This window comes from Vanessa tameamea, chromosome 7 (assembly GCF_037043105.1).
Source record: "Vanessa tameamea isolate UH-Manoa-2023 chromosome 7, ilVanTame1 primary haplotype, whole genome shotgun sequence".
In the NCBI taxonomy this organism is placed as follows: Eukaryota; Metazoa; Arthropoda; class Insecta; order Lepidoptera; family Nymphalidae; genus Vanessa; species Vanessa tameamea.
The window spans coordinates 5,931,846-5,959,420 of record NC_087315.1 but is presented as its reverse complement, the minus strand read 5'-3'; the positions used below and the strand labels follow the sequence as shown (position 1 = coordinate 5,959,420).

Below are 27,575 nucleotides of genomic sequence, written 5' to 3'. Positions count from 1 at the left end.
ACTAATCGGTTATATCTAAATGACTCCTGTTCTTAATCAGATATAATTCAAAAAATGTATAATTCGAAAAATACATATTATCAAATGCATATATGAGAGCCCGAGATGGCCAAGTGGTTAGAACGCGTGCATTTTAACCGATGATTTCGGGTTCAAACCCAGGCAGGCACCACTGAATTTTCATGTGCTTAATTTGTGTTTATAATTCATCTCGTGCTCGAAGGTGAAGGAAAAGATCGTGAGGAAACCTGCATGTGTCATTTCAACGAAATTCTGCCACATGTGTATTCCACCAACCCGTATTGGAGCAGCGTGGTGGAATATGCTCCAAACCTTCAGAGGAGGCCTTAGCCCAGCAGTGGGAAATTTACAGGTTGCTAATGTATATTATCTCAATAAATAAAATCAAATAAATCTTCAAAGTACACAAAGTCTTGAAGATATTTATTTTATAGTAAAATAGTTGTCGCCCGCGGCTCCACTCGCGTTTTAGGGCATCAGCTGCTAGGCATAAATAGTCTATGTAAGTAACCTATGTCCGCCCTGGGAGTTCAAGCAGCGTGATGGTATTTTATACAAAATTTCATCAAATTCGGTTCAGTAGCTTGGCCGTGAAACAGGAACAAATAGACAGCCAGAGTTACTGTCGCATTTATAATAGATTATTCACTAGACTAACAAATGATTTACGAGATACCAGGCCCGTCTTAATCCAGGGGGTCCGAATTTTATTTAATTTTATTTTTTGTTTATTATTAGGTCGGTCCAGTTTTATTTATTATTTCTTGGCGGGGAGGGGAGATCGCCCGAATACTGCTTTCGCCCGGGCGCTTGTACTATGGCCCAAGAAGTAAGATTACCCCGGGCACATAAAGCATTGATAGATTTACTGCCTATCAAATTGGCATTGTCACTTCAAGAGTACCTAAAATAAAATCAAACGTTAAGAGTTGTTTGTACTAAATATACCAACAGATTGCTTAGTACAAATATACTGCATTTCGATTTAGCTCAAATAAATGGATTACTGGTAATTGTATTACGTTAACTAACGATTAAGTTATATTATGTACATACTGATATATTATGAACAATACAACAAAGAAAGTTCCTGCGTATAATAGAATAAATTATAAACATTGTGTTAATTATTCTAATTAAATAATTACTGGTGATGATGTAAATAAAGAGATTAGAACTACAAAAATATGTTTATCTTTTGTTTAGCTAATGGGAACTTTGAATAAATATCTAATCCAGTTCGTTAGAAAAAAAATGATGATATTAAATTGTTGATATAATTCGTGGTTTCAGTCGAGTAGAACCACGAATCATAATACCTACATACTTCAAGTTTTTAATTTAGATGACAAGTTACACTTAAATATGTAGTATGTAGGTCTGCTTTCAATTTAACTTCAGAACTTAGAAGTGCTTAAACAAAATCAGTTTATAAAAAAATAATAGCTTTAAATATTATTTAACATTTTGTATAAAAAATATTGTACCAAATCGGCCTTGATATGGTCGTTTTTCGCCAATAACCATAATGCAAGGTTAATCTTAGTCTAGGACGAGCATGCGACATTGCGAGAGTTCTCAGTACTTTGGCCACACTTATATAGCTTCTGAAATAGATACTCTATTACTTAAATCCACTGACGTATTATGTTACATATATAACAAAGTTTAAATCAAAAGGTTTCCCAGTCACAAGCATGAAGTATGAGAATAAGGAACAACATGTATCTTCAAAATTGAAAATAAATATTTACTATCACAAAAATATTTTCGAGCATAGTGTATATAAAGTTAAGGCAAATAAATAATAAGAATTAGGTAAGTTTCTCTAAGTGCACCTATTAAGTATATCCTAAACAGTCCTATTATTGTTTTGTGCTTAAACTTAGAATAAAACCTCCCTCGACCTTAGAGAACCTTAGTGATGGATTAAAATCCAAATGGAACATGTGCGTTTGCATATACTGTGTATGATATATTATGTGTCATATGTTAAACATCATTTTTCTATTTTTCTAAGTTTGACAAGCTCAACATTTACTTTTATTTTTATAAAAAAATTGTCTTATAGCTCATAATAAAATAAACTATATCATTCAATACATACAAAATACAAAAGTTCTCAAAAGTAGTGTTTTATATGTCACAATAAAAATAATTTTCCATTTTCTGTGTGAAAACTAGAATTAAAATAAATATTTGTAAAAAAAAAACAGTAACAATATACATTTCACATTAAATATTACAAAATCTACATTAAACCATTACTAACTATCAATATTTAGGAAAAATAATGAAGACAAAATTTTATATAATATAAAATATTTAAAATTATTACAGAACACTAAAATTATTTACTTTGTTTTAAAATATTTTTATAAAAACTAAACGTAGGCTAAATGTTATTTATGGTAGCAAAACTATTATTCATAACTGGTGACTGATTTGGTAGAGTGGCCATGCTGTGGCAGCTCATTAAGTTGACAGAAAAATAATACTGCCATAGGCTAAAAAATAAATTTTGCAATATTTTTTTAACGATATTTCATAAAAAATACTCTGGAATATTTTAAAGCCTATGTTTTGATCTAAACAAAATAATTTAAGTATAAAAAAAACATTGCAAAATTAACTTTATAACATAAGCCTTTATTTAAGCACCACATACCTTACATACCGATATTAGTCAATTCTCAACACAAAAATATTAAGTTAATATAACTATAATAAGTACGTAAAAACCAATACGAATTAGTAAATCACCTAGTTATGTATCTAGTGATTTAGAAAACAATAAAACGAAAGCGAAGCTTAGAATACGTAGGTTTGATTGAGATTGAAATATTGAATGACAATTGAGTTCCTTGACAGATGGATGACTGTCATTAAAATTTGATGAGCATGAAAATTAAAAATCCTATTTATATATTCGACTAAAGAATTCCACCAGAAAGAATTTAATTTTTCTTTTATCAACTTTTGCATAGCTTGATCGAATTACGGTTCACTATTTTTTATTTGCTGATACTGGCACGACGCACGCGCAGTAGATACTTCGCCTAAAATCTCCCAGCGCCATATTGAGAGAGGCGGACGTTGTATGACTCGAGTGAATAAAATCGTGGTTAGTGCAATAATTTGAAGTGAAAGATTTGATCGTGCCCTATGGATATATACTCGGGTACGTAAAGCGAAAGTAAATGCCTTTAAAAAGTGTTTTATCTCAAACAGAGACCCATGATAAATCGTATCGTAACCTAGACATAGGCCGTTCTAGTTATCAGTAGATTGCCGAGGTATCATCAATTCGCTATTTGCTCACGTTATTAATTATATTATTACACACGTGCGGGAAATAGCCATAGGTTTCTTGAATCTAGTTACATTAATGAGATTAAACGATCGCTTCACAAGGTTCGACGCTCGTATATAAACGGATTTCGAAGTGTTTATGTCGGCAGTTGACAGAAGCGTATATGTATATGACTGATCATAAGTCACCACACCCAGTGACCGGATTGTCGGTTTTAGGATATATTAGATTTTAGATCGGATGATTGTTCACGTGCCGTCGAGTGTGTGGTTTTGTGAACGTTGTGGCGGACAAGATTCGTGATGCTGTGCGTGTAATGATATATAATTTTTAGGAGTGGTGTGCCTCGGTTGATAGGCCTGCCGAAAGGATAGGGATCCGCGCGCGAGGACGGTTTGCGGCCCTCCGCCCTGAAGAAACATGGAGTGCTGCATGTCGGAAGAAGCAAAAGAACAAAAAAGAATCAATCAAGAAATAGAGCGGCAACTCCGAAAGGATAAACGCGATGCCAGAAGAGAACTCAAATTGCTCCTGCTTGGTAAATATCTCAATAAATATATATATTTTTTAAATTAAAGTCAATTATCATATTAAAACAATATTTATTACTTTTCATATTGTGATTTCAGCAATCAATTAAAAATTAATTTCAAAATTCTATTTAAATTACAAATTGCTATTTTAAAACAATATAAACATAAAACCACTGTTAGAATCTAATTAAGTATAATTGTGTTTGTATGAATAATCTTGAAAGTTGGAATATGCTGCCCATAAATAAGTGATTTTTTATATATTGATAAATATTCATAGACCTAATTATGATTTTATAAAATGTTTATAAATAACATATTATTCTATGTTATGCCAGTGATTGAGTGTAAATTAAGTAATATTACAATTTCTGCTCTTGAGAAGTATGAAAAGAATAAAACAAAGTTGAAGCATTACACTCATGATTGGCAAAATCCTACTTACCTAATCTAATTTAAAAAGTACTTTATATTTTCATAAGTTAAAATGATATAATCATACTTCATTGCTTTTCACTTAAACCTTTGTTTATCTGCCATTGATTCTTAACTTTATGTCAATAGCAAAATTTGTGGTAAAACATTGGTATAACTACTTCAAACTTTCTACTAATTATTTTCAAATTATCACTAACACATGAACTTACTACTTTGTGTGATAATATAATAGCCTATAGCTAAGTTTATTCTGATCTGATAATTTCTGTTCTATCTTTACCCATTTTGGACTGTTACTATGTTTAATAAATATATCTCGTTCATAAATATCAATTAACATTAATTATATTTCTTATGAGAAGCCATTTATTTAAGTCATCAAAGAAAAATTATAATGTTAATAGATTGAAAGACTGGTAAAGTAAACTAAATAAAATTAACATAAACATTTTCATTCAATTGAGTTAAATAATATTTAAAAAAAAACATATATTTTTACACATAAGCTCTATATGTATGGGCTATTAAATATTATGATACGATAAAATAAAATGTATATTAAAAGTAAGAGATCATTATAATAAAAAATGTTAAAGGAAAACATACACTTGAGTAATGGGTAAATACAAAACATCAAATTGTTGTCAATTAAATTCCATGTTTACATGGAGAATAAATTAGAATTAATAGTATTTTTAAAAATAACTTATAGTAACCACATAGTCGATGGTTTTAATGAATCTTTAAAAAATATATTTCATATATTAAAATAAATAAATAAAAACAAGATATGGTATAAAAAAGTAACTTTTGTATGCTGTAAATAAAGTTCAAAGTTAAACAAAAAAAATTAAATACATAGTATAAATATATAAATAGCCTATTAGCGATAATCCAAGAATAGGGTTTTATTCTTAGCATTGACAATCCAAGACTAGCATTAGCAAGACTAGCAAGATACAAAAAAAACTAGAAATACAGAAAAAGAGCAGATTTGATTTAACTATCTTTCTTAAATTCACCTATTATTATCATAAAAAAGCAATAAACAAAAAAATTTAAATAGTTTTACATTATTATAAGGAATATGGCAAGTAAGAGATATTAAAATAGTCATGACAAAATTTGGTTGAGGAAGGAAACTACAACTTGACTAAAAATAAAATATATGTATATGCATATTCCATTTTTAATGTATACTGTGAATAAAATAATGTTTGAATTATGTCTATTGTTTTTCAAGGAGGATAATAAAGATTAATTTTTTTTAATTATAAATCTTAGTTAAAGAAACCATTATCTTGCTTTATTTATAATGATAACTGAATATTTTTAATATTATACAAAAATATAGAGCTTTAATATGAAGTATGTATGTTAAATATAGAGCCTTAATAAGAAGTTTATAACGGCTTGAATAGATGAGACACATATTTTCATTATGATCGCTCTTTGTTCCCATGGTAAAGTCTCAAATATTAATTTGACAATGTAATTACTATGACATGTACATTTTATTTATTTACGTATTACGACATCAACACATAAAATGTTTACAAATGTCATAAATTTATAAAAAAATGAATGCAGTCATCATGTAAACATACTATTAATAATAGATAGTCTCCACATACATTAACAAAAGTATCAGCAGTAACAATCAATATTAAAATATTGTTTAAAAAAATCAAAACATTTGATGTTAATAATATTTATATCAATGTTTTAATGCCATAAAAAGTTTATTGTGACTATTAACCATCATATTTTATATATAAAAAGATATTTATAATTAAAGAAATACTTCATATGTTGGGTTAACTAATTGTAAAATTATATGTAAATTCATTGTTTCGTTTATTTTATTTCTTATTCTTTTTGCCAATGTTAGGTATATTGAAATACTGTCTAAAAAATACAACTAATTTCTTCATCGTAGCTTTTTATTTGTTATGAATTTTGTTTGATTGTATTGTGTTTAATCGGAACTATCTTAAATATTATTACAAAATCATAATAGTTGCTTAATTAGTGAAGAAAATTATAAGAATTGTTATTTTATAAATTATCATAATTATGAAACAGATAAAGAATTGATTATTGTTATCTAAAACCAATATTTTTATCTATCATATATATATATAATATAGCGTTAACCAAATTATGTCACCATATATATGCATTAACTTTTTAAACCCTTTTCACATATATGAATCTCGGATAATTTAAAATAGTAAATTTGTGTGCATTTTATTAGCCATTATATTAAGAAGAAAAAGTATATTAGTTAGACGAATAATGCCCACTTCTGGATGGCCAGTTCTCTTAATTTGAAAGTTACATATAGCTAATAATAACTAACTAACTAGCTAACTTATAATTCCATTATAGATAATTTAATTAATCTATTTTGTGGATACTGCAATAACTAAAAGACTTAAATATATAAATACATATTTATAGACTATTACACTATACTGAGATGCTTTAGTCCTCTCATGATTCATGTACTTTTGATATTTGTTGCTATTCCAAAACAATATAGCAAGGGTATAGACAGTTCACACTAAGATAAGATTATTTACAAGAACTAAACCATTGTCTTGTTCAAAGGACCAAGCCCATTGAAAAATTTGTTGACTTGAAAAAAGTTTATTCTTAGTAATTTGAACACATTGATATGTAATAGAAGATACCAATAATTAACATTTCGTAAATTTACCAACCTAGTCAAAGTTGGTAGCCCGTCTAAGTAGGTGCCACCTACTCACCACTAAACATTAATATTACTGGCACAAGCGGTGTAAATTCTTAGTTGTCAAGGTTGGTGGGGCATTGGCGTTGTAATGAATGGTTAATCTATCTCACTATGCCTATGACCGGTGGTGACCACTTACCATTAGGTGGCCCATTCAAAGGTATCACTATCGATTTGAAATAAAAAATAAGTTAATGTATGTATTATTCAAAGGCACTGGTGAGTCCGGCAAATCAACATTCATCAAGCAGATGAGAATCATTCACGGGTCGGGCTACAGCGACGACGACAAACGCGGCTTCATCAAGCTCGTCTACCAGAACATCTTCATGGCGATGCAGAGTATGATACGCGCTATGGATCTACTCAAAATACAATATGGAAATTCGTCCAATGAGGTAAATATTTAGAACACATCAATTAGAAAATCTTTTATAAGTGAATACAAAAATAAGTATATATATTATTTGGAATATGAAGTAAATTGATATCTAAGACTTAACTTTTATGAAATTCATAAATCTAAAGTGTTTGCAAAAGAATTTCTTGATTATATGACCTAAAGTAGTGTAGTTGAAGCTACAAATTCCGTTCCTTATCGAAAGCCTTTGTCATTTACAAATTAGCTTTTTGACTATCTTAACGTATAGGATAACCGCCGGTAGGAAGCAAGCGATTATTCCTCAAACTACATTACGTATAAAACTACGGACAGATATGAATTTAACGAAATTAACTTTTATTTTTAATGTAACTTATCTAAGTACTTTATTGCTATAAACTTTAGATACGCTTAATTTAATCACTAATAAAGTATTATTTGTAGAGAGAAAAAAAAGAGCTGCTCAATTAAAATAATCGAATGAAACTAATTCCAAACATTGACCCATATTTTACAAACAAACTATTAATTATAACGTAAAATTTTTCCAGGAAAAAGCGGAGTTGATATCATCAATCGACTATGAAAGCGTTACAACGTTCGAAAGTCCCTACGTTGAGGCTATAAAGGGCCTATGGGCCGATTCGGGTATACAAGAGTGCTACGATCGCAGGCGAGAGTACCAGCTCACTGATTCAGCAAAATAGTAAGTCGAATTGAGTATCCTCGTAAACAAATACTATTTGTCAGATAGTTTTGAAATACGCTCTCGAATAGTTCGTCTACCGTTTTTTTTCTACGGAGTAATATTATTATTATTATTATATATGATACATATAGTCCTAATTTAATCTGTTATTCAATTCATTGTCTCTGTTTGGGTATTTTTTATCAGCAGAACAATGATTGTTTAGGATGAGAGCATTATCGGGAAATACACAAAATATATCATTTGTATCTATTTTGTATTAATTATATACCTACGATGATATCTTTATTGAGTGTGAAATTCGTCGCGTTTAAAGATCTCGAATCTCGTTTAAAGTCATATTATAATTATAGGTATTTGCCTTATGTGTTAAACATTATTTGTTTTCAAACTAATGTTCTCAATTAAACAGATTGCATATAATTTATATTCGAATTAATAATATATACAGATTTGTCATACCATTATTATGTTTATTTGAAATGTTTGAAACGAATTAATTTCACACATAAATTTAAGTAATAATAATTCATTTTATTTTGAAATATAAATAAGTAGATATAAACCGTTAGAACGGCCCAAGGTCGAAAAAGAGGTATTTGTAATTGCACCTCAAAAAAAAGGTAATTGAAACTATTATAACAGCAATTATATGACTATATATATCAAATTAATTTTATAGAAAATAGCTGAGTATTATTTGTGTGACTTAAAAACTTAACTTTTTTATAGACATTAATTATTATTTCCAATTGAAATATAATTTTACAAACAGGGATATTCCGATGTGAAGTATAGCTACTCCTATATTTATTTACAATCGTATCAAAAGCGGTTAAAACCACAGTCCGAAATATATTGTATATATGTATACTGGGACAAAATCGAACTCGCGACTGCCGGGTAATTCAAAGGACAACAATTTGAATGTTATTTATTTGGGTGGCATTTGATGGGAATTGAAAGAGAGAATTTCCCGTAGCTATTTGCAGGAGATTGACCGCGTCGCGGCCCCAAATTACTTACCGACCGAACAAGACATTCTGCGCGTGAGAGTGCCCACGACGGGTATCATTGAGTATCCGTTTGACTTGGAAGAGATAAGATTTAGGTAAACGAGTCTAAAAAATGTTCACACTGTGCATGCTTCGCCTATAAACTGCATGTTTCTATGTCATTGGGTCCTGCATGTTTACGTTTCGATGGGTACATTTGTGTTATTTGTGCATTTTTTTTGCAGGGCTTTATATGTGGTGCGAATTGTTTTCTCGATGGTCGTATCGTTCCTTTCCGCTGTGTATATTGATATACCTTCTTCACCGCAGCTGTCGTGGTCGAATTACCTTCGAGGCGCACCTGGAGGTCGGCTAGCTTTTGTCGTTATTTGATCTTATTAAAGATAATATAACCTCTATAATCGTCTACAGAATATTCAAAAGTGATTTTTTAATAATTTCTTAACTCGAAGCACAAGTCAATAGAGCATTAATGAATAGTAACGGCTCTGAAAACAATTCGCATCATTATTTTATAAGCAAAGAAGTTACACGAAACGTTCGTATGGATGCAATAGGTTGCATGAATTTGCAGTTATTTAAGTGATTTGGCAAGAATTGAGAGTGCCGACTACCTACCGACAGAGCAGGACATTCTACGAGCTCGACAGCCCACCACGGGCATTCTTGAGTATCCTTTCGATCTTGATGGAATCATATTTAGGTATGTCGCGATAACGTCACAATCCTTAGCAACGCTAGGACCATTCCCTAACTTCACCATTGATATTCCCATAAAATAAAACCTCTGCACTAATTTTAAAGCAGGTTGAAGGATTTTTTTTTTTTATTGAATTGGATTAGGTCTTAACTTTTTGGGTGTTGATTTTAATTAACTCATTAAAGGCACACGCTAGTATATGATTGAATCATTTCGGGTTTGTAGTTAGTTCTGCTTTTTGAACATTCATATTACCAAAATAGCATGGTATATAAGGACGTGAGTATCTTTGTATTTTATGGTTACAGTATTGTATATTGTTGCAAATTGTAGTGATGGTTTGTTATTAAATGTTAATGCGAGTTATTTTCATAAAACTATTCGTAGTATTTTAATGCTGAAATATTTACAATCGTTGTTGTTACTTGTTTTCATTATTATATTAGGAATATGAATTCAAATACGTTTATTAGATGAATGTGTGTGCTTTGCGTGCATGTGTGAGTTTTGCAATTATTTTACTAATGAATCCAGTGTATAGTGCCCAATCTGGATTATTAGACTATTCACTGGGTTCATTAGTAAAATACAGCTACAATGCGTCGTATTGCTACGCTGTGAGTAGTGGGTGAGCGAGTGTAATTCCAGGCACAAGATTTATAAAAACTCCCGATCCCACAATTGCCATTGTTAGTAATAGACTTACATTCCAATGTCTATTGAGAGTGGTGGCTGTTTTCACACGGTGAATCAGGTGTCTCCTTAACACGCTTTTCCTGCAGTAAAATGAATGGCTTAGCTTGTTAATACTACTAATAAAAACAAAATATTATGCCTTGTTATTAATCAAAGTTATTTTCTTCTTGAACTATTTTTATTTTGACGTAAACACAATTCACTTAAACCTACCCTTTATAATCTTTATTATCAACTCTCATAGTATCGCACAGTTCCCAACCTATAGCGTCTTAAGACACAAATAACACATGAATAGAAAACTCTACGGCTAGTAATAATCAATTACTAATTAAAACTTTACAATAAGATCAACTTATATTAATGTCAAATAATCGTTCTGTTATCGAGTTTTTGCGATTGTAATATCATGATGATAAATTAATGAAAAATGGGACGAAAATATTTCTAAAAAAATATATTTGCTGAGGTATGTTACTAATTCTTAAAACATATTTTACACAGATGAAGTAATATAAAATAATTAAACTCATACATAGCGTGGCTTCTGTTACTAACATCTTATTTCATTTTTTATTTAATTTTCTGACAACTTAAATAACTCACGTTTTTAACAAAAAAATGACGTCCTAAAGTCTTGGATATATTAAATATCAAGTTACACTCATAATGCTACAATTCAAGTTTAAAATTTATAAACGAATATTTATAAATATAAAACAACTTAAAAATATTTAAAAAAAAAACCGCACAAAGATATGTATCAACATAAGCATTTTAAAATAAAATTCAAATTCTAAAATTATTATAAATGTAAACTTTAATTATTATAAACTTTAATAACCCGACTTCGGTTATCGTTAATAATAGTTACTTTATTTTTTAAAGCCTTAATAAGTTTGTAAATTATAACTTGTTTTATAGTGGAGATGGTGGCCCGATTTATCCTTCTGTTACAAACACACTGAGACTGTTGGATAATCCTTCTTTCACGCAGCAACTTCGCAACCAATCCACGAATCTTGTTTTAGCAGAGAAATAGTTAATGGTAACTTAGTGGAACATGGCTATTCGAATCGAAGAAAGAATAAAGAGAAACAAATCTTAGATATTTCATGCAATGTACTTATAGTTCAGCTATATGGAATGGTATATCCACTTAAGTTTTACTTCCAAAGTTCCGAAAGCTTCGTCGACGTTCAAAGCGGCATTTTTTCGCAAATCCATAATGAATACCAATGATATCGCCAGAAGCGTAATATTCCTTGGCCCTGTATGAAAAATTGTTTGGGGGCCCTTAGGAAGGGTAAAGATATCTCACAAAAGAAAAAAATATGCGTAAAATTAAAAGAAATACTTATTCATCATAATTATCTGTCACTTTTTCCAAAATTTTTTAAGAAATTGGTTTTATTTACTTTTGTCATTTTTGAGCATTCCAATCCAAAATTAGAAAATTAACTCTCTTCTGATAATTTTTAAATCCATTTTTCCGAAAAGTTTATCGTAAGAGACTAATTTTATAGACGAGATAGCACAATGGGTAGACCACGCGGATATATACCGAAGATCGAAGGGTCAAATGGAAAAAAAAACACTGACTTTTCATCTGTTTAATTTGCGTATATAATTAATCATATCGTGTTTGGTGCTATAGGAAAACATCGTGGAAAAAAAGGTTAAAGAAATATGGGTTCATACAGAATGAAAGTTAATATATATATAAGAGATTTATTTAAAGATCAGAACTTGACAATATTGTCTTTTAGACTTCTTTAGAATTTGATTCTGGACGTTTTAACAAAATTGTCTGCTTATGTGTGCAATAAGTTTGAACGTTTCGTTCAAATGATAATGTCGACTCTAAATGATTTCTATCCCCAATGCTTCGAAACAAGACATCGCTAGTAATCGTTTTTAAAGTAAAAATGTATAATGATTGAGATTATGGTTAATTTAACCAAAACAAATACTTATATAATCTAATACAATGGATGCCTGACTCAGTGCTCGTTGCTTGAAAGAATGAGCGTATTTATAATATCAACGACTGTGGCATGTTTACTGTTTAGTTACGGTCACGTCGTGACCGTCATGTCCCACAAGGAAATATCAACTGGGAATCAAATGGGAGTATCTTTGGAATACATTTCGATACGTGCACCCAAACAAAACAGCCCTAGATATGTATCTACATTATTACATACAAATAATAAATGATTACCTTTTTTATTTAAAATATACTAAATATTTCTAAGACTTTAGGAAAATATCTGAGATTCTATATTTTTTTTTAACTTTTATGTTAGTTTTTTAATTGTATTAAACTACTTATCGTGCACTTTCATGGTTTCATTAGTCACTGGCTCTTCAAAGATTACGCTGCGGGATGTCTTCAAAGTAGCAAGGTCAAAGAAAAATCGTCGATGTTACCTATTAGGTAGTTATTCAAATATAATAAATACATAACTGAACAGAAATAGTAAGTTATATATCAATATAAAAATATATTTGAATGAGGAAGATATCTATGAATATATCTTGAAGTTTCTTTTATAAATCATCATTCTTTACTTTACTTACATCATAAAATATTTATTTATTTACGCTCAACATAAAATATTTATTTACGCTACATTTACTTTAATTATTAAACGGTCGACACTAACTTAAATACTAATATTTATTAATAGAGATATAAGAGCACACGCCCACAGATTATTACTATGCTTAAATATAACCTCTACCCTTTTTTTCATCAGAACAACATTAAACTGCAACAATATATTATGCGATTCAGAGAGTTCTTAATGCTTTTTTAGGCTTTGTAACAATTGCATGTTTTAATAGTGCTAGAATAGAAAATTGCTTAATTAAGTTGTTTTTAATACCTATGGTGAAAACTGTATCTGTGTAAATAATTGTTTAATTTATTAAATACGCTGTATAAACATGTGTCATGTTCAATACAACGTGCAATACATGATACATGATGAATACATCGTGTAATTTTGCAAATATTAAAATATATAAGTTTAAAAAATATTCAAATGAAACAAGTGCTAACTAATTACATATATATATATATATTTAATTATATTTTGTTTACGATTACATAAAGATCACTGTGTACTGATGATTGGGATTTACACAATTAAATATTGCGTCTTATTTATTTATGTGGCTGTGTACATTTTGTTATTATATTGTAATTATATTTCTTAATCCTAATAATTTTTTTATACGAAACAGAATGGTGGATGTCGGAGGACAGAGATCCGAGAGAAGGAAGTGGATCCATTGTTTTGAGAACGTCACATCTATCATATTCTTAGTAGCTCTTAGTGAATATGATCAAATTTTATTCGAATCTGAAAACGAGGTAAGATTACTGATTATTTTTTAACTGACACGAACCTTATTTAAAAACGTTAAGTATGTTTATAGTTAAATACAGATAGCATAGAATCATTGTTTAACTGAACTGAACATTTTGTTTGCTGGAGCTGTATGCAATCGATAAAAATATCAACTGATTTTAGTAATATGTTTGCGAATATGCGTATGTAAAATAACAGGCACAAGAGACTTACTGTATCTCACAGTTGAAGCACACAGATGGTGCAAGATGCGTGTCTATGGGAGAAAGTGGCCAGTATCAGGTCGCTAACTATTAATTCGTCTGCCTTTATAAGCTAATAAGTACCTAGTTACTTTTTTGGCTAACTCTTACCACCCACCGTAGGCCACGAGGTCCTGGTCTTGTTGTAAGCACCGGGTCGATCCAATAAAAACTTAAGTATTTTGAGAAAGTGTTTCGGAAAGCACATAAATCCGTTGTTTCTGCACCCGAACTCCCTCTCTCTGAACAGTGTGAGGGAAGAGGGAAAGTATTTACACATCCACTCTATCGTCATACGCAATTGGTAGTCTTCTTTGAGATTTAGGTGCGCGAAATATTATTGTTAGGATAAGGTAAACTAAAACATTTTTCTTTTATTAACGTAGTACATATAAACTTACAGAATCGAATGGAAGAATCAAAGGCGTTGTTTAAGACGATCATCACGTATCCATGGTTCCAGCACTCGTCGGTCATTCTGTTTCTTAACAAAAAGGATTTGCTCGAAGAAAAGATCATGTACTCGCATCTTGTAGACTACTTCCCGGAGTATGACGGTATGTTTTACAATCGATAACACAAGTACAAGTAGTGATAGCAGAAAACTATACATTTTAATGAATGTATATATTGTTCACTGGATCGTCCTTAATCATGCAACAATGGATCAAGTCATTCTGCTGATAGATTCTGGGCTCCAAGGGTCACATAAGTTTGCATATGTTACCTTTTTGTACCAGCAAAAGCACGGGTGAGAAGCCTTCAGTATAAAGTAATATAACAGAACGATTTATTTTTCATTGATTTTCAATAGGACCGAAATGCGATCCGATTCCAGCCCGAGAATATATACTTCAGAAGTATCTCAAGGAAAATCCGGATCCGGATAGACAGTGCTATTCGCATTTTACGACGGCCACAGGTTGACATACAACATGCGCTAGATATTAAAATATACAATTTGAAGAATGATTACGTACAGTAGTGAACGCAATCGTCTTCCTCAAATTGCACGTGTTTCGTAAGCTAAGGTTTTTTTGTGATGGTAGACCGTAAGCTAAAACAGTAAATACATTTAGAAGTAAAATGCTAATACACAAATAATAAAAAAAATATATATATATTTTTTTCATTGGTTGCATATTCTTGAAATGATTCTGAAAGTAATTCAACCAATGAGAAATATTGCCAGTGTGTGCAAGCAGTATAGCTAGTTATGGAACTCAGGTCCGCAACGTGACGCCAGTACCGCCCGCGAGTTCATCTTACGAATGTTCGTCGACCTAAACCCCGATGCAGAGAAGATCATCTACTCGCACTTCACTTGTGCGACTGGTAAGTATTTTACACATTAGCGATCAACAAAAATCCCAAAGGAACGATATTAATATATCTGTTCTTAAATATGACACGTCGAATTATCTTATTAATAATGGAAATTATAGTAAGAGCTTATTTATGGAACGCGATCTATATGTATATTCCGATGGCACGAGGGGTAAAGATAAACAACCTTAGATTTAGATAAGATTTGATAATAGTTCTGCTATATTATACAATATAAGTCCTTGCTTAATTTATATTGTGTTTAATTATATAACATTTAATTCAACTAGTATTTAAATACTAGTTGAATTTACAATTAATACCAAATATTGTTTAGAACTCGACCAGTGATGTCAAGTCATTTTCAAAGTTGCTTATTTAACTTCTCGTGCCAATCGATTTTATCGATAAATCGTTAGTTAATTTCCTACGTCAACGATTTTAATCCAACTCATTGATGGTTTGATAATTTTGGACAGTCAATAGACTGAACTTAAAATATAAATATATTTATATATATCGTGTTTTAAGTTTGTATATGAATATAACACATTAACAACGTAAACATTTTATATAACATATATAACAATATATTTTACTCCTATCAGAATTTTCTATACTAATAATAAAACTGTAACAAGGTTTTGCGTTTGTCACAGAGAACATTGTTAGCGAAGCATAGACCGAACAGTTTGAATAATGTGTTCCGTCTAAGGTAGCATGCATATAAATCAGCATCAATAATAATATATCTTATCATAATATAAACGTATTTTGATTCCTTGATATGAAAGCAATAGGCTTCAATACTAATAAATCAATCAAAATTTATTTCAATCTATAAATATTGATAGGAGTCAAACTTATATTTAAATAGTCTCTTATTTGAAGACAGCTCAAATCGCTGTCAATTGAAATTGTTTGATTAATATAATTTCGTTCTAGAATTGTAAATAAATACGATAGAATGTTGAGAAATCAACTCAAAATTACTGCATAATTTAATTCCATGTTTCTACATTCTAGATTCATTGTTATTCATATCGTATTTGTCCCTAAATATTATATTTCCTTATGTAATTTTCTTTAAATGCATACTAATATAATATAAAGTTTGATAATTACTAACAACAAAGATGAGTCTTAATATAATATACCTGAGGATATGAGGTAAGTATGTATTCGTTTGGTTTTGTTTTTTGTGTGCACGTATCAGTTTCTTACTTTGCTTGCTTTTTGTGGTAGAAAATTGTCATGTATTCTTTAGATTTTTGAGTGCTTTTTTGCTATGGTTTCGTTTTTCTAAGGTTTTTTTGTAAGCTTGGTTGTTAGTGGATTTTTTTTTAGATAGTTTTAGTTTTTCTTGTGTTTCAGTACAATTTAATTTAAGGTTATTTTTATATGATCCCAGATCCATTTATTTTAATCCAGTTAATTTTTTGATTGTTTGGCTGTTTTACATAAAACTATTGATAAATTTATTTTAAATTTACATTCCAATAATATGCAATACAAAAGATGTAACGTACGTACATGGGAAAAGATTAAAATTAAAAAAATATCCTCATATCAAAATTCCATCGGAAAGATATTGATCGATTTATTTTAAACAGAACTGGAGTTTGTATTCAATTTAACAAACTATAAGCACTTCGTTTTAAACTGGTGCGCTTTGCAGACAGATGTTAATGTATTTTTAGATGTTCCATGGGCACGTCTGCTTTTATATTAAAAATATGTTTTGTAATTTTTTTGTTTCAATTGGTACCCATTAACAAGAGTTTCGATAGCTGATTTTATACATTCCAATAATTATATGAAACAACTTTATAATTCTTAGTATAATAATACTTTTATTGCTATTCTAATCAATTACGAAAAATCTATGAATATTTTAACAGTTGCTTTAAGTTTTTACAACTATACATTATAATGAAAGCAATTGGATTCAGTTCAAAGATCAGGTTAAGAGATCGCAAATATTCGTCTTGGACCTAATTCGCTTTAATGTTTATTTCCACCATATCCGTCTTTCCACTATTTACTTCTATTTATTTTTATTTTTTGCATGCTGCTTTGGAAATTTTTAAAGACACTGAAAACATCAAATTAGTGTTTTGTGCCGTTAAGGATACAATAATGCAGACAGCCCTTAAGGAATTTAATTTAGCGTAATAACGTTGTTTTTATTTGCAATAAATATTTTAATTTTTGTACTTGTTTTATTTCATTTTAATTTACCTTAATATATATAGATAGTTATTTGAAAAACCTCATTTATTTTTATTATGTGTATTTTTTTTTAAATATTGTTTGTTGTATTTAAATATACTTGCATGGCACCGAAAAATAATTTTGTGATGTTTGAATTATTTTATATTGAATATGTATTCGCTTTTGTGTTTTTGTATTCTTTTAACTAACTGTTATGTGTATTTTGTAAATCTTAGTAATAAATTAACTTTTTAATATATTCTAATTACTAACACTTCATTAAAAACGGCTTCGTATTATAATATGCACATATTATACGTAAAAAACTATCTCATGTATAGTTTATATTAACAAAACGTAAGTAATCTTTAATTTGAAAAAAATAATAAGGCGTTATAATACTGGATTGATTAGTTACATTGAAAATGCAGTAATTTTGAGCGTCTATTATTTTTAAATAGTAAATAGAAAAATTTATTACAACTATTCTACTTTATTCAAGAAACAAAGCGTAGGTATTAATTTTTTTTAGTTTGCTAGACGAAAGGTTTTAGTGAAACTTTTGTAATCTGATTTCAGACACTGAAAACATTCGGTTCGTATTCGCCGCAGTCAAAGACACAATCCTGCAGTCCAACCTCAAGGAGTACAACCTCGTCTAAGTGACACCGAAGATCCTGGCACAAATCTGTGATTGTGTGTAACCGTAAATAAACATCATCACTTCACGACCGACTGTGTAAATTTACGAACTGAGGACGAACTTAATCATCTAAACTGATCGTAAGAAATTAAGATTAGATCGTAAGTCATTTAATCAAATATTAGCACCAGTTCGGACGATCCGCATTTCTCGATCCTCACCGTGAGAAAGGGTCGCCTCATTGCGCGTTAGGTTTTTTGACAAGTTTTTTATGATGAAGTTATTCACAACTTATGTATGTGTCTGTATCGGTGAATATTAAATTGTGCATTTTAAAGTCGCGGCGGGACTCGACCTCGCCGCGAACTGCTTTTAGTCATTGTTTTAGATTTTTTGTAAAGTTTGTTGCCATTATATCTTTCTACATAAGTATACATTTATTATGTCCAGACGGATGGATTTGAACAAACTAGTCCAAACAACTTAGGCGAGTTTTATCATCCTCGTGAGCGGAGTCGGGAGACGGCTCGTGTCGAGGGAGGCCCCCCGCCTCCCCCCGCCGCCCCTCCCCCCACTCCCGCGTTACTATTAGGTATTTATTTAAATAATGGAGTCCCACTCGGCGGCGACTGAGCGCGACGACGACTGCATTCTATCTCCCTTGTTTCGCTTGAAAGATTATATTATTATCATTTATATAGATTGATTGTATTTTAATAAACATTGCGTTACTTTTGTACATTGGAATTTTGTTAATTGATACATGTTATGTGTTATTATTTAAACTTTTTATGTATATGTTAAAATGGTGTTTTTCTACACGAATCGACTTGATGCAAAGTGTTTACGTTATCTGTAGGCTTCGTGTACGCATGCTCCGGTGTATTCGGTTTCTTCCTTACGTTGCCGTGAACAAAAATTCCATTTCACTAGACTTACGTCTGATAGTGGTTACTACGTTAGTTGTGTAAGGATATTTTTGAAGCATTTGTATAACTTTTTTTACTAGAGAACCCAAGATACATTGAAGCGCAATGTGAATTGTAAAAAGCGGTGCCGATGGTTTTTTTGCGCAAGAACTTTTACCACAAGAAATGTAATATATTGTACATTTTGGTCTAAACGTGCGGAGTGAATTGAGCTGACAGTTCAATGGCAAGTTTTGCTATTGGCACTTTCGACCGGCGCGAAGCACAAGTCGCACTTTATGATTGTTGTCCAGATGTTATAGTATTTTATTATATGCTTGTGTGTGTTGCTTTGTGTTATATTTTTAGTTACATTTATTTATAGCTAGAAACGAAGTTTCTGTTTTAAAGATATAACTTATTGAATTAACTTATTCGTTGTTGTAAACTTGTTTCCTCTAATACCGTTCGAGTCGAGCTGCGATAGACACTGTCAATAGCAAAACTGTACGCTCTAAGATACAGCTGTCTGTAATGCTCAAAGTTTAACATTGGAACTAATCGCACAAAAACTTGAAATATTGTGTACTTTTTATTGATGTTATTCATGCAGTATCTGTGTTCGCATTGTACATATGACTACGTTTCGTTTGATGCAATTGTATAGCAATATTGAAGTTACGTTGTTTAGCCTGGCGCTTGTACAGTATGGGACATCGCGGACGACTCGGAGCGACGTCGGCCGTGCGCGTACATCCAGACTGACCAAATATTATCGTAGATATGTAATTTTTACATTTATCGAAATAGAAAAAAATATATAGAAACGCACTGACGCTATTCAACATTTTTTGAACAAAATTCGCGTCATTTTGATACTATTAATTTTGAATACCTATTTATTTTTATAATCGTTTATTTTATTTAATACGAATTAAGCCATTGAACGAGTTGGTCGAAATACTCGATAGTTTTTTTGTGAATGCGTGATATAAATGCATTTAGGAATTGTATTGTCAACTTCGATTTTATTTAGTAATTCTGACAATTTTGAATTTATATATTTTAAAGCATTTAATTATTTTAAATATCTGAATTAAGTGCTCATAGTTAGTTGTACCTGAGATTCATTTATTCATGTGGTAAGGCCAGTATAGCGAAACTTAGACTATTTTTAAGCCGAATCAAATTTTTAAAGGATCTGGTTATGAAAATATTTTAAACTCTTTCGAGCCTTCGTGAGCCGTATTCGACGAAGATTTGTAGCAAATGAACGGACGTGACAAAATTGAGACAGTAAGTGAATATAATTTGTACCATAACATATATCATGATAACAGTGAGTGCTGTACTAAAACTGCCTTTTGACGAGTAAGATGTGTAACTTGTACGTAGTCGACGGATGTATGACGCGGTCGCGCTCGACGCGATGTCGTGCATTCATATCTTCCTTACGAATGGACTGAATTACGCGTTTTCACGGTATTCTTACCTGTTTTTTCGTTTTTACGATTGGGAAATGACTATTACAATTGCAAAAACTATATTATAGTCTAACGTTGCTTTACCTTTTGTGTGAGATTGTGAGAATTTTAGCTTAAGTTTCGACTGAAGATGGATGCCTGTATGTAATATTGTAAATTATAATTTCTCATAAAATATAATTTTTTTCAGCTATGCGCATTGTTTTATTTTTAAATATTAACTTTACGTGAAACCTTTTTTAATTTCGATACGTTGTCGTTAGTTTTGTACATCACATCGGATGAAGGATCGGTACGAAATGTTTAAAAGTGTATAAATCGTATATTTATGTATTATCTTATTTGGGATCGTATACTGAAATGATTAAACAGAATCATGATTCGTTGTAGGTATTCAAATTTATGCTGAACTATTGAACTAACATATAAATGTAGATTTATATAATTGTGTTATTAAAAAAAAGGAAAAATTGCTTGTAGTTACCTACCGTAATACAAGTGAAACTTCTTAAATATGTTTGTATCTCATATTTTTCTTCTTACTCTTGTAAAATGTAACGCGTCATTTTAAACTTCTATTCTCAATTATCAAATCACCACCTATAAAGTTTTACTTCAACATTAAAAGGTGACCAACGAAGAATAACACTTTTGCACATTTCACAGAAAAAATAATCGAAGTCTGATTCTTATAACTTAGTATGTGTATAAAGTAAGGGTTTCATAATGTAAGACACATTGTACAGACTACTAGCGTTAAAATCCGATCAAATTAGACCAGAAAACAAGAGTGAAGATACATAAATTTACAACAAGCTGATAATTGGTAAAATTGTTCAAAATATAATTATAAATAAAATGTTAACAGCATTCCTGTTCATGGAAAAAGTCAAAAATGAGTTCATGATTTTCATAAAACTTTTGATAAAACTTACCGTTTTGCTGAAAATCACGAAAAACTAATTTTTGAACATTTGACCTTGAGTATTTTTTTCCATACACAGGAATGGAAAGGTACTTCAACATTTTATTTATATTTTGAACAATTTTACCAATTATCAGCTTGTTAATTTATGTATCACCGAATGTCTAGATTAACCGGATTATTAGTTCAATGTTCACCCTCCAGTTCCAACAGAGAAAAAAACAAACAAATCTTGATTTTTATAACATGGATTCGAATCTCTTACGTACCTTAAAATGTAATCATGCCGAACAGCCGAATTTCTCAGGGGATGAAAGCAAAGATACTTTTATTGCTGTGTAACGAGTTTATTTATATCTACGAATTATATTTACAATAGGAATCTAAAATATGGCCCACTGTGCAAGTGTTTGTACAGCATTCGTCGACTATTTGTCGCCTGGAGTGGAAATCAAGTCCCGAAATTCCTAAAAAAATAAGGAAAAAATAACTATCGAAACAACAAATTAGAGCGCTCGAATACCTTTGTATTTAGATTAAGTTAGTAGTATTTCTTTCAATCGAAATATCGGCCGGTATTAATGTAATCGCTATATTTAAAATAAAAAAAGAAATTGAGCGTACGTAATAAAGTATCAATGATTAATAGAAGGATTGAACTATTAAAATATTATTGAACAAGTTGTCTTTTTTGATGACCAAATTACTATTTGGCATCTAAATAATCTACTGATTAATTAATAAACACTTTGATTTTATGGATCACTAAATATTTATATTAGGTTTTTCTACGAGTCAATACTTAGTAGCCTGGAGTTTAGAAGTTAGTAATGTTTTATGTTCGCAAGCTCGTATCTCGGAAAGATAAATCGATTGGACTAGCTCCTGAATAAGAGTTAAGTTGGGCTTACGCACACATTCATCTACTACAATAAAACTGCTATCTATTACAACTACACAATTATGTGTGTGAGTTTTTATTCACACACATAATTGTAATGCATTATTTTAACAAGCACAACAACAAAGGTGATTAATTAATACAAATGAGGTGTTTAATACATCCATCATATCAAAATGAACATCAAGTAAATGAACCTAAGGTATCTCAAGAATTAACAAAATATTATGAAAATTAATAATTATTAATTTCAAAATAATAATTATTTAATAAATCCAAATCAAAAAAATATGCAATTAAATATTTAAAAAAATAAATAGTATGTCATCTTTGTAAGTTTTTCTCCAATTCAACAGTATCCAATTTTTTTAAAGGTAACTAATGACTGACTTTACCTACAAAGTGTTAAATTTTACATACCATTTGTTGAACTTGATCTTTTTTTACTGTCACAAATGATAGTAACTGCTTCACTTAACTGTCTTCCACATTTGTTTAATGTATCATCTCTGTTAAAAGCTTCGCCCATCAAAATATAGCCCATAAGAGTGATCAGAACCATCATAGAAGATTCCTGTTCGAATTTATTGATAAAATTTTAGGAAACACGTTGATTTATTAAGCCTTTCATTAACAGTGTTTGATTTAAATTATAAAATAAAATCCGATGACAAAAAATACTTACACAAATTACCTTCATCTTGAATGGACGATTTTTCTTTAAAGTTTGACGTACCTACAATTTATTTGATCATTATATAAAGAAAAATTGGACGTTTAACACTACATAACACATAACACAAGCGAGCGGAATAATAATTATTGAAATAATTTTATAATATGTAATTAATACTAAATGTAAACTAACAACGATTCGGCTGGAGATTCCACCGAGAAGAATCAACGGTTTTACTCATTTTATTGTTACTTTAAATTAAATTAAAGAAATAGATTTGTTAAAATTTGAATTTATTTGATGAGATTTAATGATGAGCAACTAGGTTTACTAAATAATTCTTGATTATGTCAATCGAACAAAGAGCTGCAACCCCGTTTTGTGTCATTCCTTCTTAAGCTCGAGAGCACATGTATTTTATGTATGAACATTTTCACGCTAAGATTCAATGTTCTTATATATTGTTATACTATTATGTCGTTTGTTATGATAGTATAAAATTAAAAACAGATTACCAATACCCCTGAGATTTTTTATGTACATATAAATGTATAAGACAAAAGCTTATAAATTGGATGTTTATGATCATGCTTAATTGTGTGATTGTTTTAAAATAAACTAAACTCAAATAAAAACCTACCAAATCTCATCAGACATTTTGTTGCTCCTCTTCCTTTATTTTATTGCTACAAAATGAATGTGTTACAAAAACACTAGAAATAAACACCTCAGTTGTGATACATGTTAAACTGTTTATTAAAAATCAATTTTAAATTGAAACTGTTACAATAACAAAAGACTCGTAAATTAAATCTTCTGTCAAATTACCTGTCATTACAAATATTATTTGACTATAAATGAATTGTGTTCTTAGGGGATAGTTACATTTTATACAAAACCTTGACAGTCTAAATCATAATTCATTATGGAAATGCAGCTAGCATTCATGCCTAGCTATTTTAACATGAATTTGAATCTATTTATTTAAGTCCACAATTTTGATAGGCAATTCTTACGTAAAGAAATATCTTATAATATTAACAAAACAAATAGTAGAGCGGTATGAACGGTCTTTTTCAAGGAGAACCCTCTAGATGCTAAAATGTAAGCGTAACTTCCTATACCGTGGAATTTATTGTCTTTCGGTGTAATGTTTATAAGGTCCTACGAGACTGTTAACAATGTAATAAAATATCCATCAATTAAAATATCTAATCAAATAGATTAGGGTTTTCTATTAATAATTTAGCATCATCTGGACAATACATTATAATATTTCCTACAGTGCAAGGCCTTTCGCAGCATTCACTCGCTACTTGTCTGCGGACGCGACGCCATCTGACGTCTGCAAATTCCCTTCGTTTGTTTTTAATCTTAAGTAAATCCTTTGGTGTCAGCATGTCTAAAATAAAAGGATATAGTTATGTACAAAAAATGTGGGCAAAAGCAAAATAATAATATTGTAAAATAAGAAATTAAAAATAAACTAAGTAAATACCTAATTTCCGAACCGAATTTTTAAATATTACGTAAAATTGATTTAAGCGGTTTATGATTACTACAATATTTTTATTATGGAATGAAATGAAATTATCTCGCGTGAAACTAAATCTTAAAAAATTGGAATATAATTTCTAGAATTGGTCTTCAACGGAATGGTGTACGCATTCTTGCCACCATACCATGCGATCATAATTTTTAGAACTTGTTATTTTTTAATTTGCAGCTATTTGTTGTTTAAAATAAGACAATAAAACCTTACATAAGTACGTTTATTTAAGAATGGGTCTTTGTTTTATCCTTAAAAAAATTGAAAAAAATTCTAACAATTAAAAGGGTTACATACGTACCTAACAACGATGTGTCTCTTTTCACTACTTTATAAACATTATTACAAAAGTTGTATATAATTGCAGATAACCATTTGCTACACGTAAAAACCTTGTCGGTCATCTTGTATATTTCTGTGTCTTCTGTTTTTTCGACTGCGGTCACATTTCTGTGTAGTAAGAACATGATGTAAATCTAAAACAAAACATGAATTTAAATTTTAACTTTTGAAAAAATTTGATAATATGGAAAGTAATTTAAAAAAAAAAACTTTCTTTAAATCACATTTACGCGTATTATTTCACTATTCTCGACATTAAATTTCTCAACATCTATAAAATATTTAATAAAATACCTACAATGTATTTAAGATTCATTTCTAGTCCCGGTTATATATATCAATTAAGAGCACAAATAAATGTTTGGTCTGTTTAACTGCTATTTAATGAATGAAGGAACTACTAGTACTTCGGGCACAAAACAAAAGCTCTCTTTGGTCCATAGTACGGAATTACTTAAACTTGTTTACATCAATAATAAGGTTTACAACACATTGTCATTAAGATAAGAAGTTTTCTAATTTGGGAGAGCTATTATCGCTTGTTAAAGTAAGGTGAATATTTAAATTTTTAGGTTGTCGGGACGAAAATATATATATTCTTTTAAATACTTATCCAATACATTGATCTTCTATATATTATCATTTAAATTGTAAAAAAAATGTTTAGTTATGAAAAAATATCATTTGATTATTTAGAAAATGTATCGCTTATAATTTTGATTTTTTATCGGTTAAGTCGGTTAGACTTAAAAAAGGAGTTTAAATGTTTTTTTTTTGTTCATAGTTCATTGGAAAAAAATACCAATTTTGATGATTTAAGCTTATTAAAACTTTATATTGACGTAGATCTTTATGATTGATTGTTTTTAAAACAATATCTATTTTTTAAGAGTATTAATAACTAGAATAATAACTAGAAATAAGTATTAATAACTAGACCTACTGAAATCGATATAATAGTATTGAACTTTGATTATTATATAGATAAACAACTTTCTTAATTACACTACCATGCCTGTGGCTTCTATGTCTACAATAAAAATGAAAAAAAAATCTAATAGAAGAATTCTTTTATTTTTTTAAAATAAAAGAAATTCATCTTAATTTAATTACTATCTAAGATGTTATAAGTATTTTTTTTAATTATTAGGCTCATATTTCGAAATTCAAATTTAAGCAATGCGAACATTATGTTTGTCAAGGACGTTATCGAACGAACGAACGAAAGTATCACCACATCACTGTTCTATTTTCGTCGAAAACAAATTAGATAGGTAGTTGTTTTGTAAGTGCACATAGCAACAGCTGTATCTACAGGCAATGAGTAGGTATATATGTCGCTTCTGATATCAACTAATAAAGGGTCTGAGGTCACTATTTACTCACACGCTCAGAATCATTATAATAATGATATATGGCGTTAAAAAATATTCTTAGTATCCTAAATAAAAGTTATAATTAGAGAAACAAACTTTTCACGTATCATTTATTTTGAAAATTATAAAGTTATGTTAGAATTAATACTTGATACTTATACTCTAAATGCTAATGTATCATTACATAAAATCTATTCAATAAATTATTTTCTTTACCATTTCTATTTAATTATTAGGTAGGTACTTGTATAGGTAATTTGTATTAATATTATTTCGAATAATATTTTATTAAGTACTTCAAATAAATATTTATCAATATACACGAGATTATTCGAAGAGTCAAATATTATGCGTGGATTGGGTTCTATTATGTTATTTTCATCTCTAGCTGGTACCAGCTAACATCCCTAACGTGAGTTGAGCGATAAAACATCAAGTCGTAAACAACTGATTGTAAGCACGTGTACCCTCTACATGTAAAGGATGCTAATTTTTTATTATTTAACTCAAGTAAAATGTTTAAAAAATAAATATAAATAAAAAGGAAACAGATCAGTGAGATAGTTTCGTTCCGAAGTATTTTGCTTTCGGCTAAATAATAGAAATTCGTTCACATAAATCTTGGATAGAAATATTTGATTATTTTGGACTAAGGTTTATTTATCCTGGTCACCAACAAATGATATATGTTTTAATTCCTATGAAATATCACTTTACACATTTGACCCTTAGGCATATTACTAAGTCTGCTGATTTCAGATTATGTATCACTGCTACTCGGTTGGTTGCCTGTTAATTTACTATAATTCATTTCTTCAATAAAGAGTTTTTCTTGTGAATTAACTATTTAAATCGTAAGAAAATGTCCCAGAATGGTTGTAATACTATCCTCCATTTTGTGTGACGTGCAAACCCACCATTATATATACCAATATATTGGATTTTACATATATATTTGATTGGACATTATATATTGGACACCATCTTATTTATGACTTTAGAACGATGGGTTTTTATATCTGTGCTGTTAGGTGTTCACTTAT

General features: G+C 29.8%; 2 protein-coding genes across 10 annotated transcripts; one reads left to right on the top strand and one right to left on the bottom strand.

The window, feature by feature from the left end:
- The first annotated feature begins 1,684 nt into the window (after positions 1–1,684).
- Positions 1,685–20,956, top strand: LOC113401226 (guanine nucleotide-binding protein G(q) subunit alpha). Of its 9 annotated transcripts, none has more exons than XM_064215382.1 (10): positions 1,685–1,839; positions 3,669–3,872; positions 7,277–7,461; positions 7,997–8,151; positions 9,137–9,265; positions 9,745–9,873; positions 13,819–13,948; positions 14,592–14,745; positions 15,003–15,110; positions 17,607–17,730. In XM_064215382.1, exons 2-10 carry the CDS (start codon positions 3,755–3,757, stop codon positions 17,687–17,689), a joined length of 1,191 nt encoding a protein of 396 aa, XP_064071452.1. In that variant the 5' UTR covers positions 1,685–1,839; positions 3,669–3,754; the 3' UTR covers positions 17,690–17,730. The 9 variants fall into 9 exon arrangements, with proteins under 9 accessions (XP_064071452.1, XP_026496840.1, XP_064071455.1 ...); XM_026641055.2 differs by lacking the exon at positions 1,685–1,839 and adding an exon at positions 2,894–3,202; XM_064215385.1 differs by lacking the exons at positions 1,685–1,839; positions 15,003–15,110 and adding an exon at positions 15,416–15,523 and having other exon boundaries at positions 3,461–3,872.
- A 2,782-nt stretch (positions 20,957–23,738) lies between these two features.
- Positions 23,739–25,551, bottom strand: LOC113401229 (uncharacterized). The gene is made up of 3 exons (XM_026641065.2): positions 25,455–25,551; positions 25,116–25,290; positions 23,739–24,667 (listed from the first exon to the last, which is right to left on the bottom strand). The coding sequence occupies exons 1-3, from the start codon at positions 25,470–25,472 to the stop codon at positions 24,477–24,479; spliced, it is 384 nt and encodes a 127-aa protein (XP_026496850.2). The 5' UTR covers positions 25,473–25,551; the 3' UTR covers positions 23,739–24,476.
- Positions 25,552–27,575: the final 2,024 nt, after the last annotated feature.

Excerpts from the sequence above, each read along its gene's own strand:
- LOC113401229 (XM_026641065.2), bottom strand. Across the intron at positions 24,668-25,115 it reads AAGAGACACATCGTTGTTAG|ACATGCTGACACCAAAGGAT; the intron begins GTACGTATGTAA and ends CTTTTATTTTAG.
- LOC113401226 (XM_026641054.2), top strand. The coding sequence starts at position 3,755 with ATGGAGTGCTGCATGTCGGAAGAAGCAAAAGAACAAAAAAGAATCAAT. Across the intron at positions 3,873-7,276 it reads ACTCAAATTGCTCCTGCTTG|GCACTGGTGAGTCCGGCAAA; the intron begins GTAAATATCTCA and ends TATTATTCAAAG. Across the intron at positions 9,874-13,818 it reads CTTGATGGAATCATATTTAG|AATGGTGGATGTCGGAGGAC; the intron begins GTATGTCGCGAT and ends TATACGAAACAG.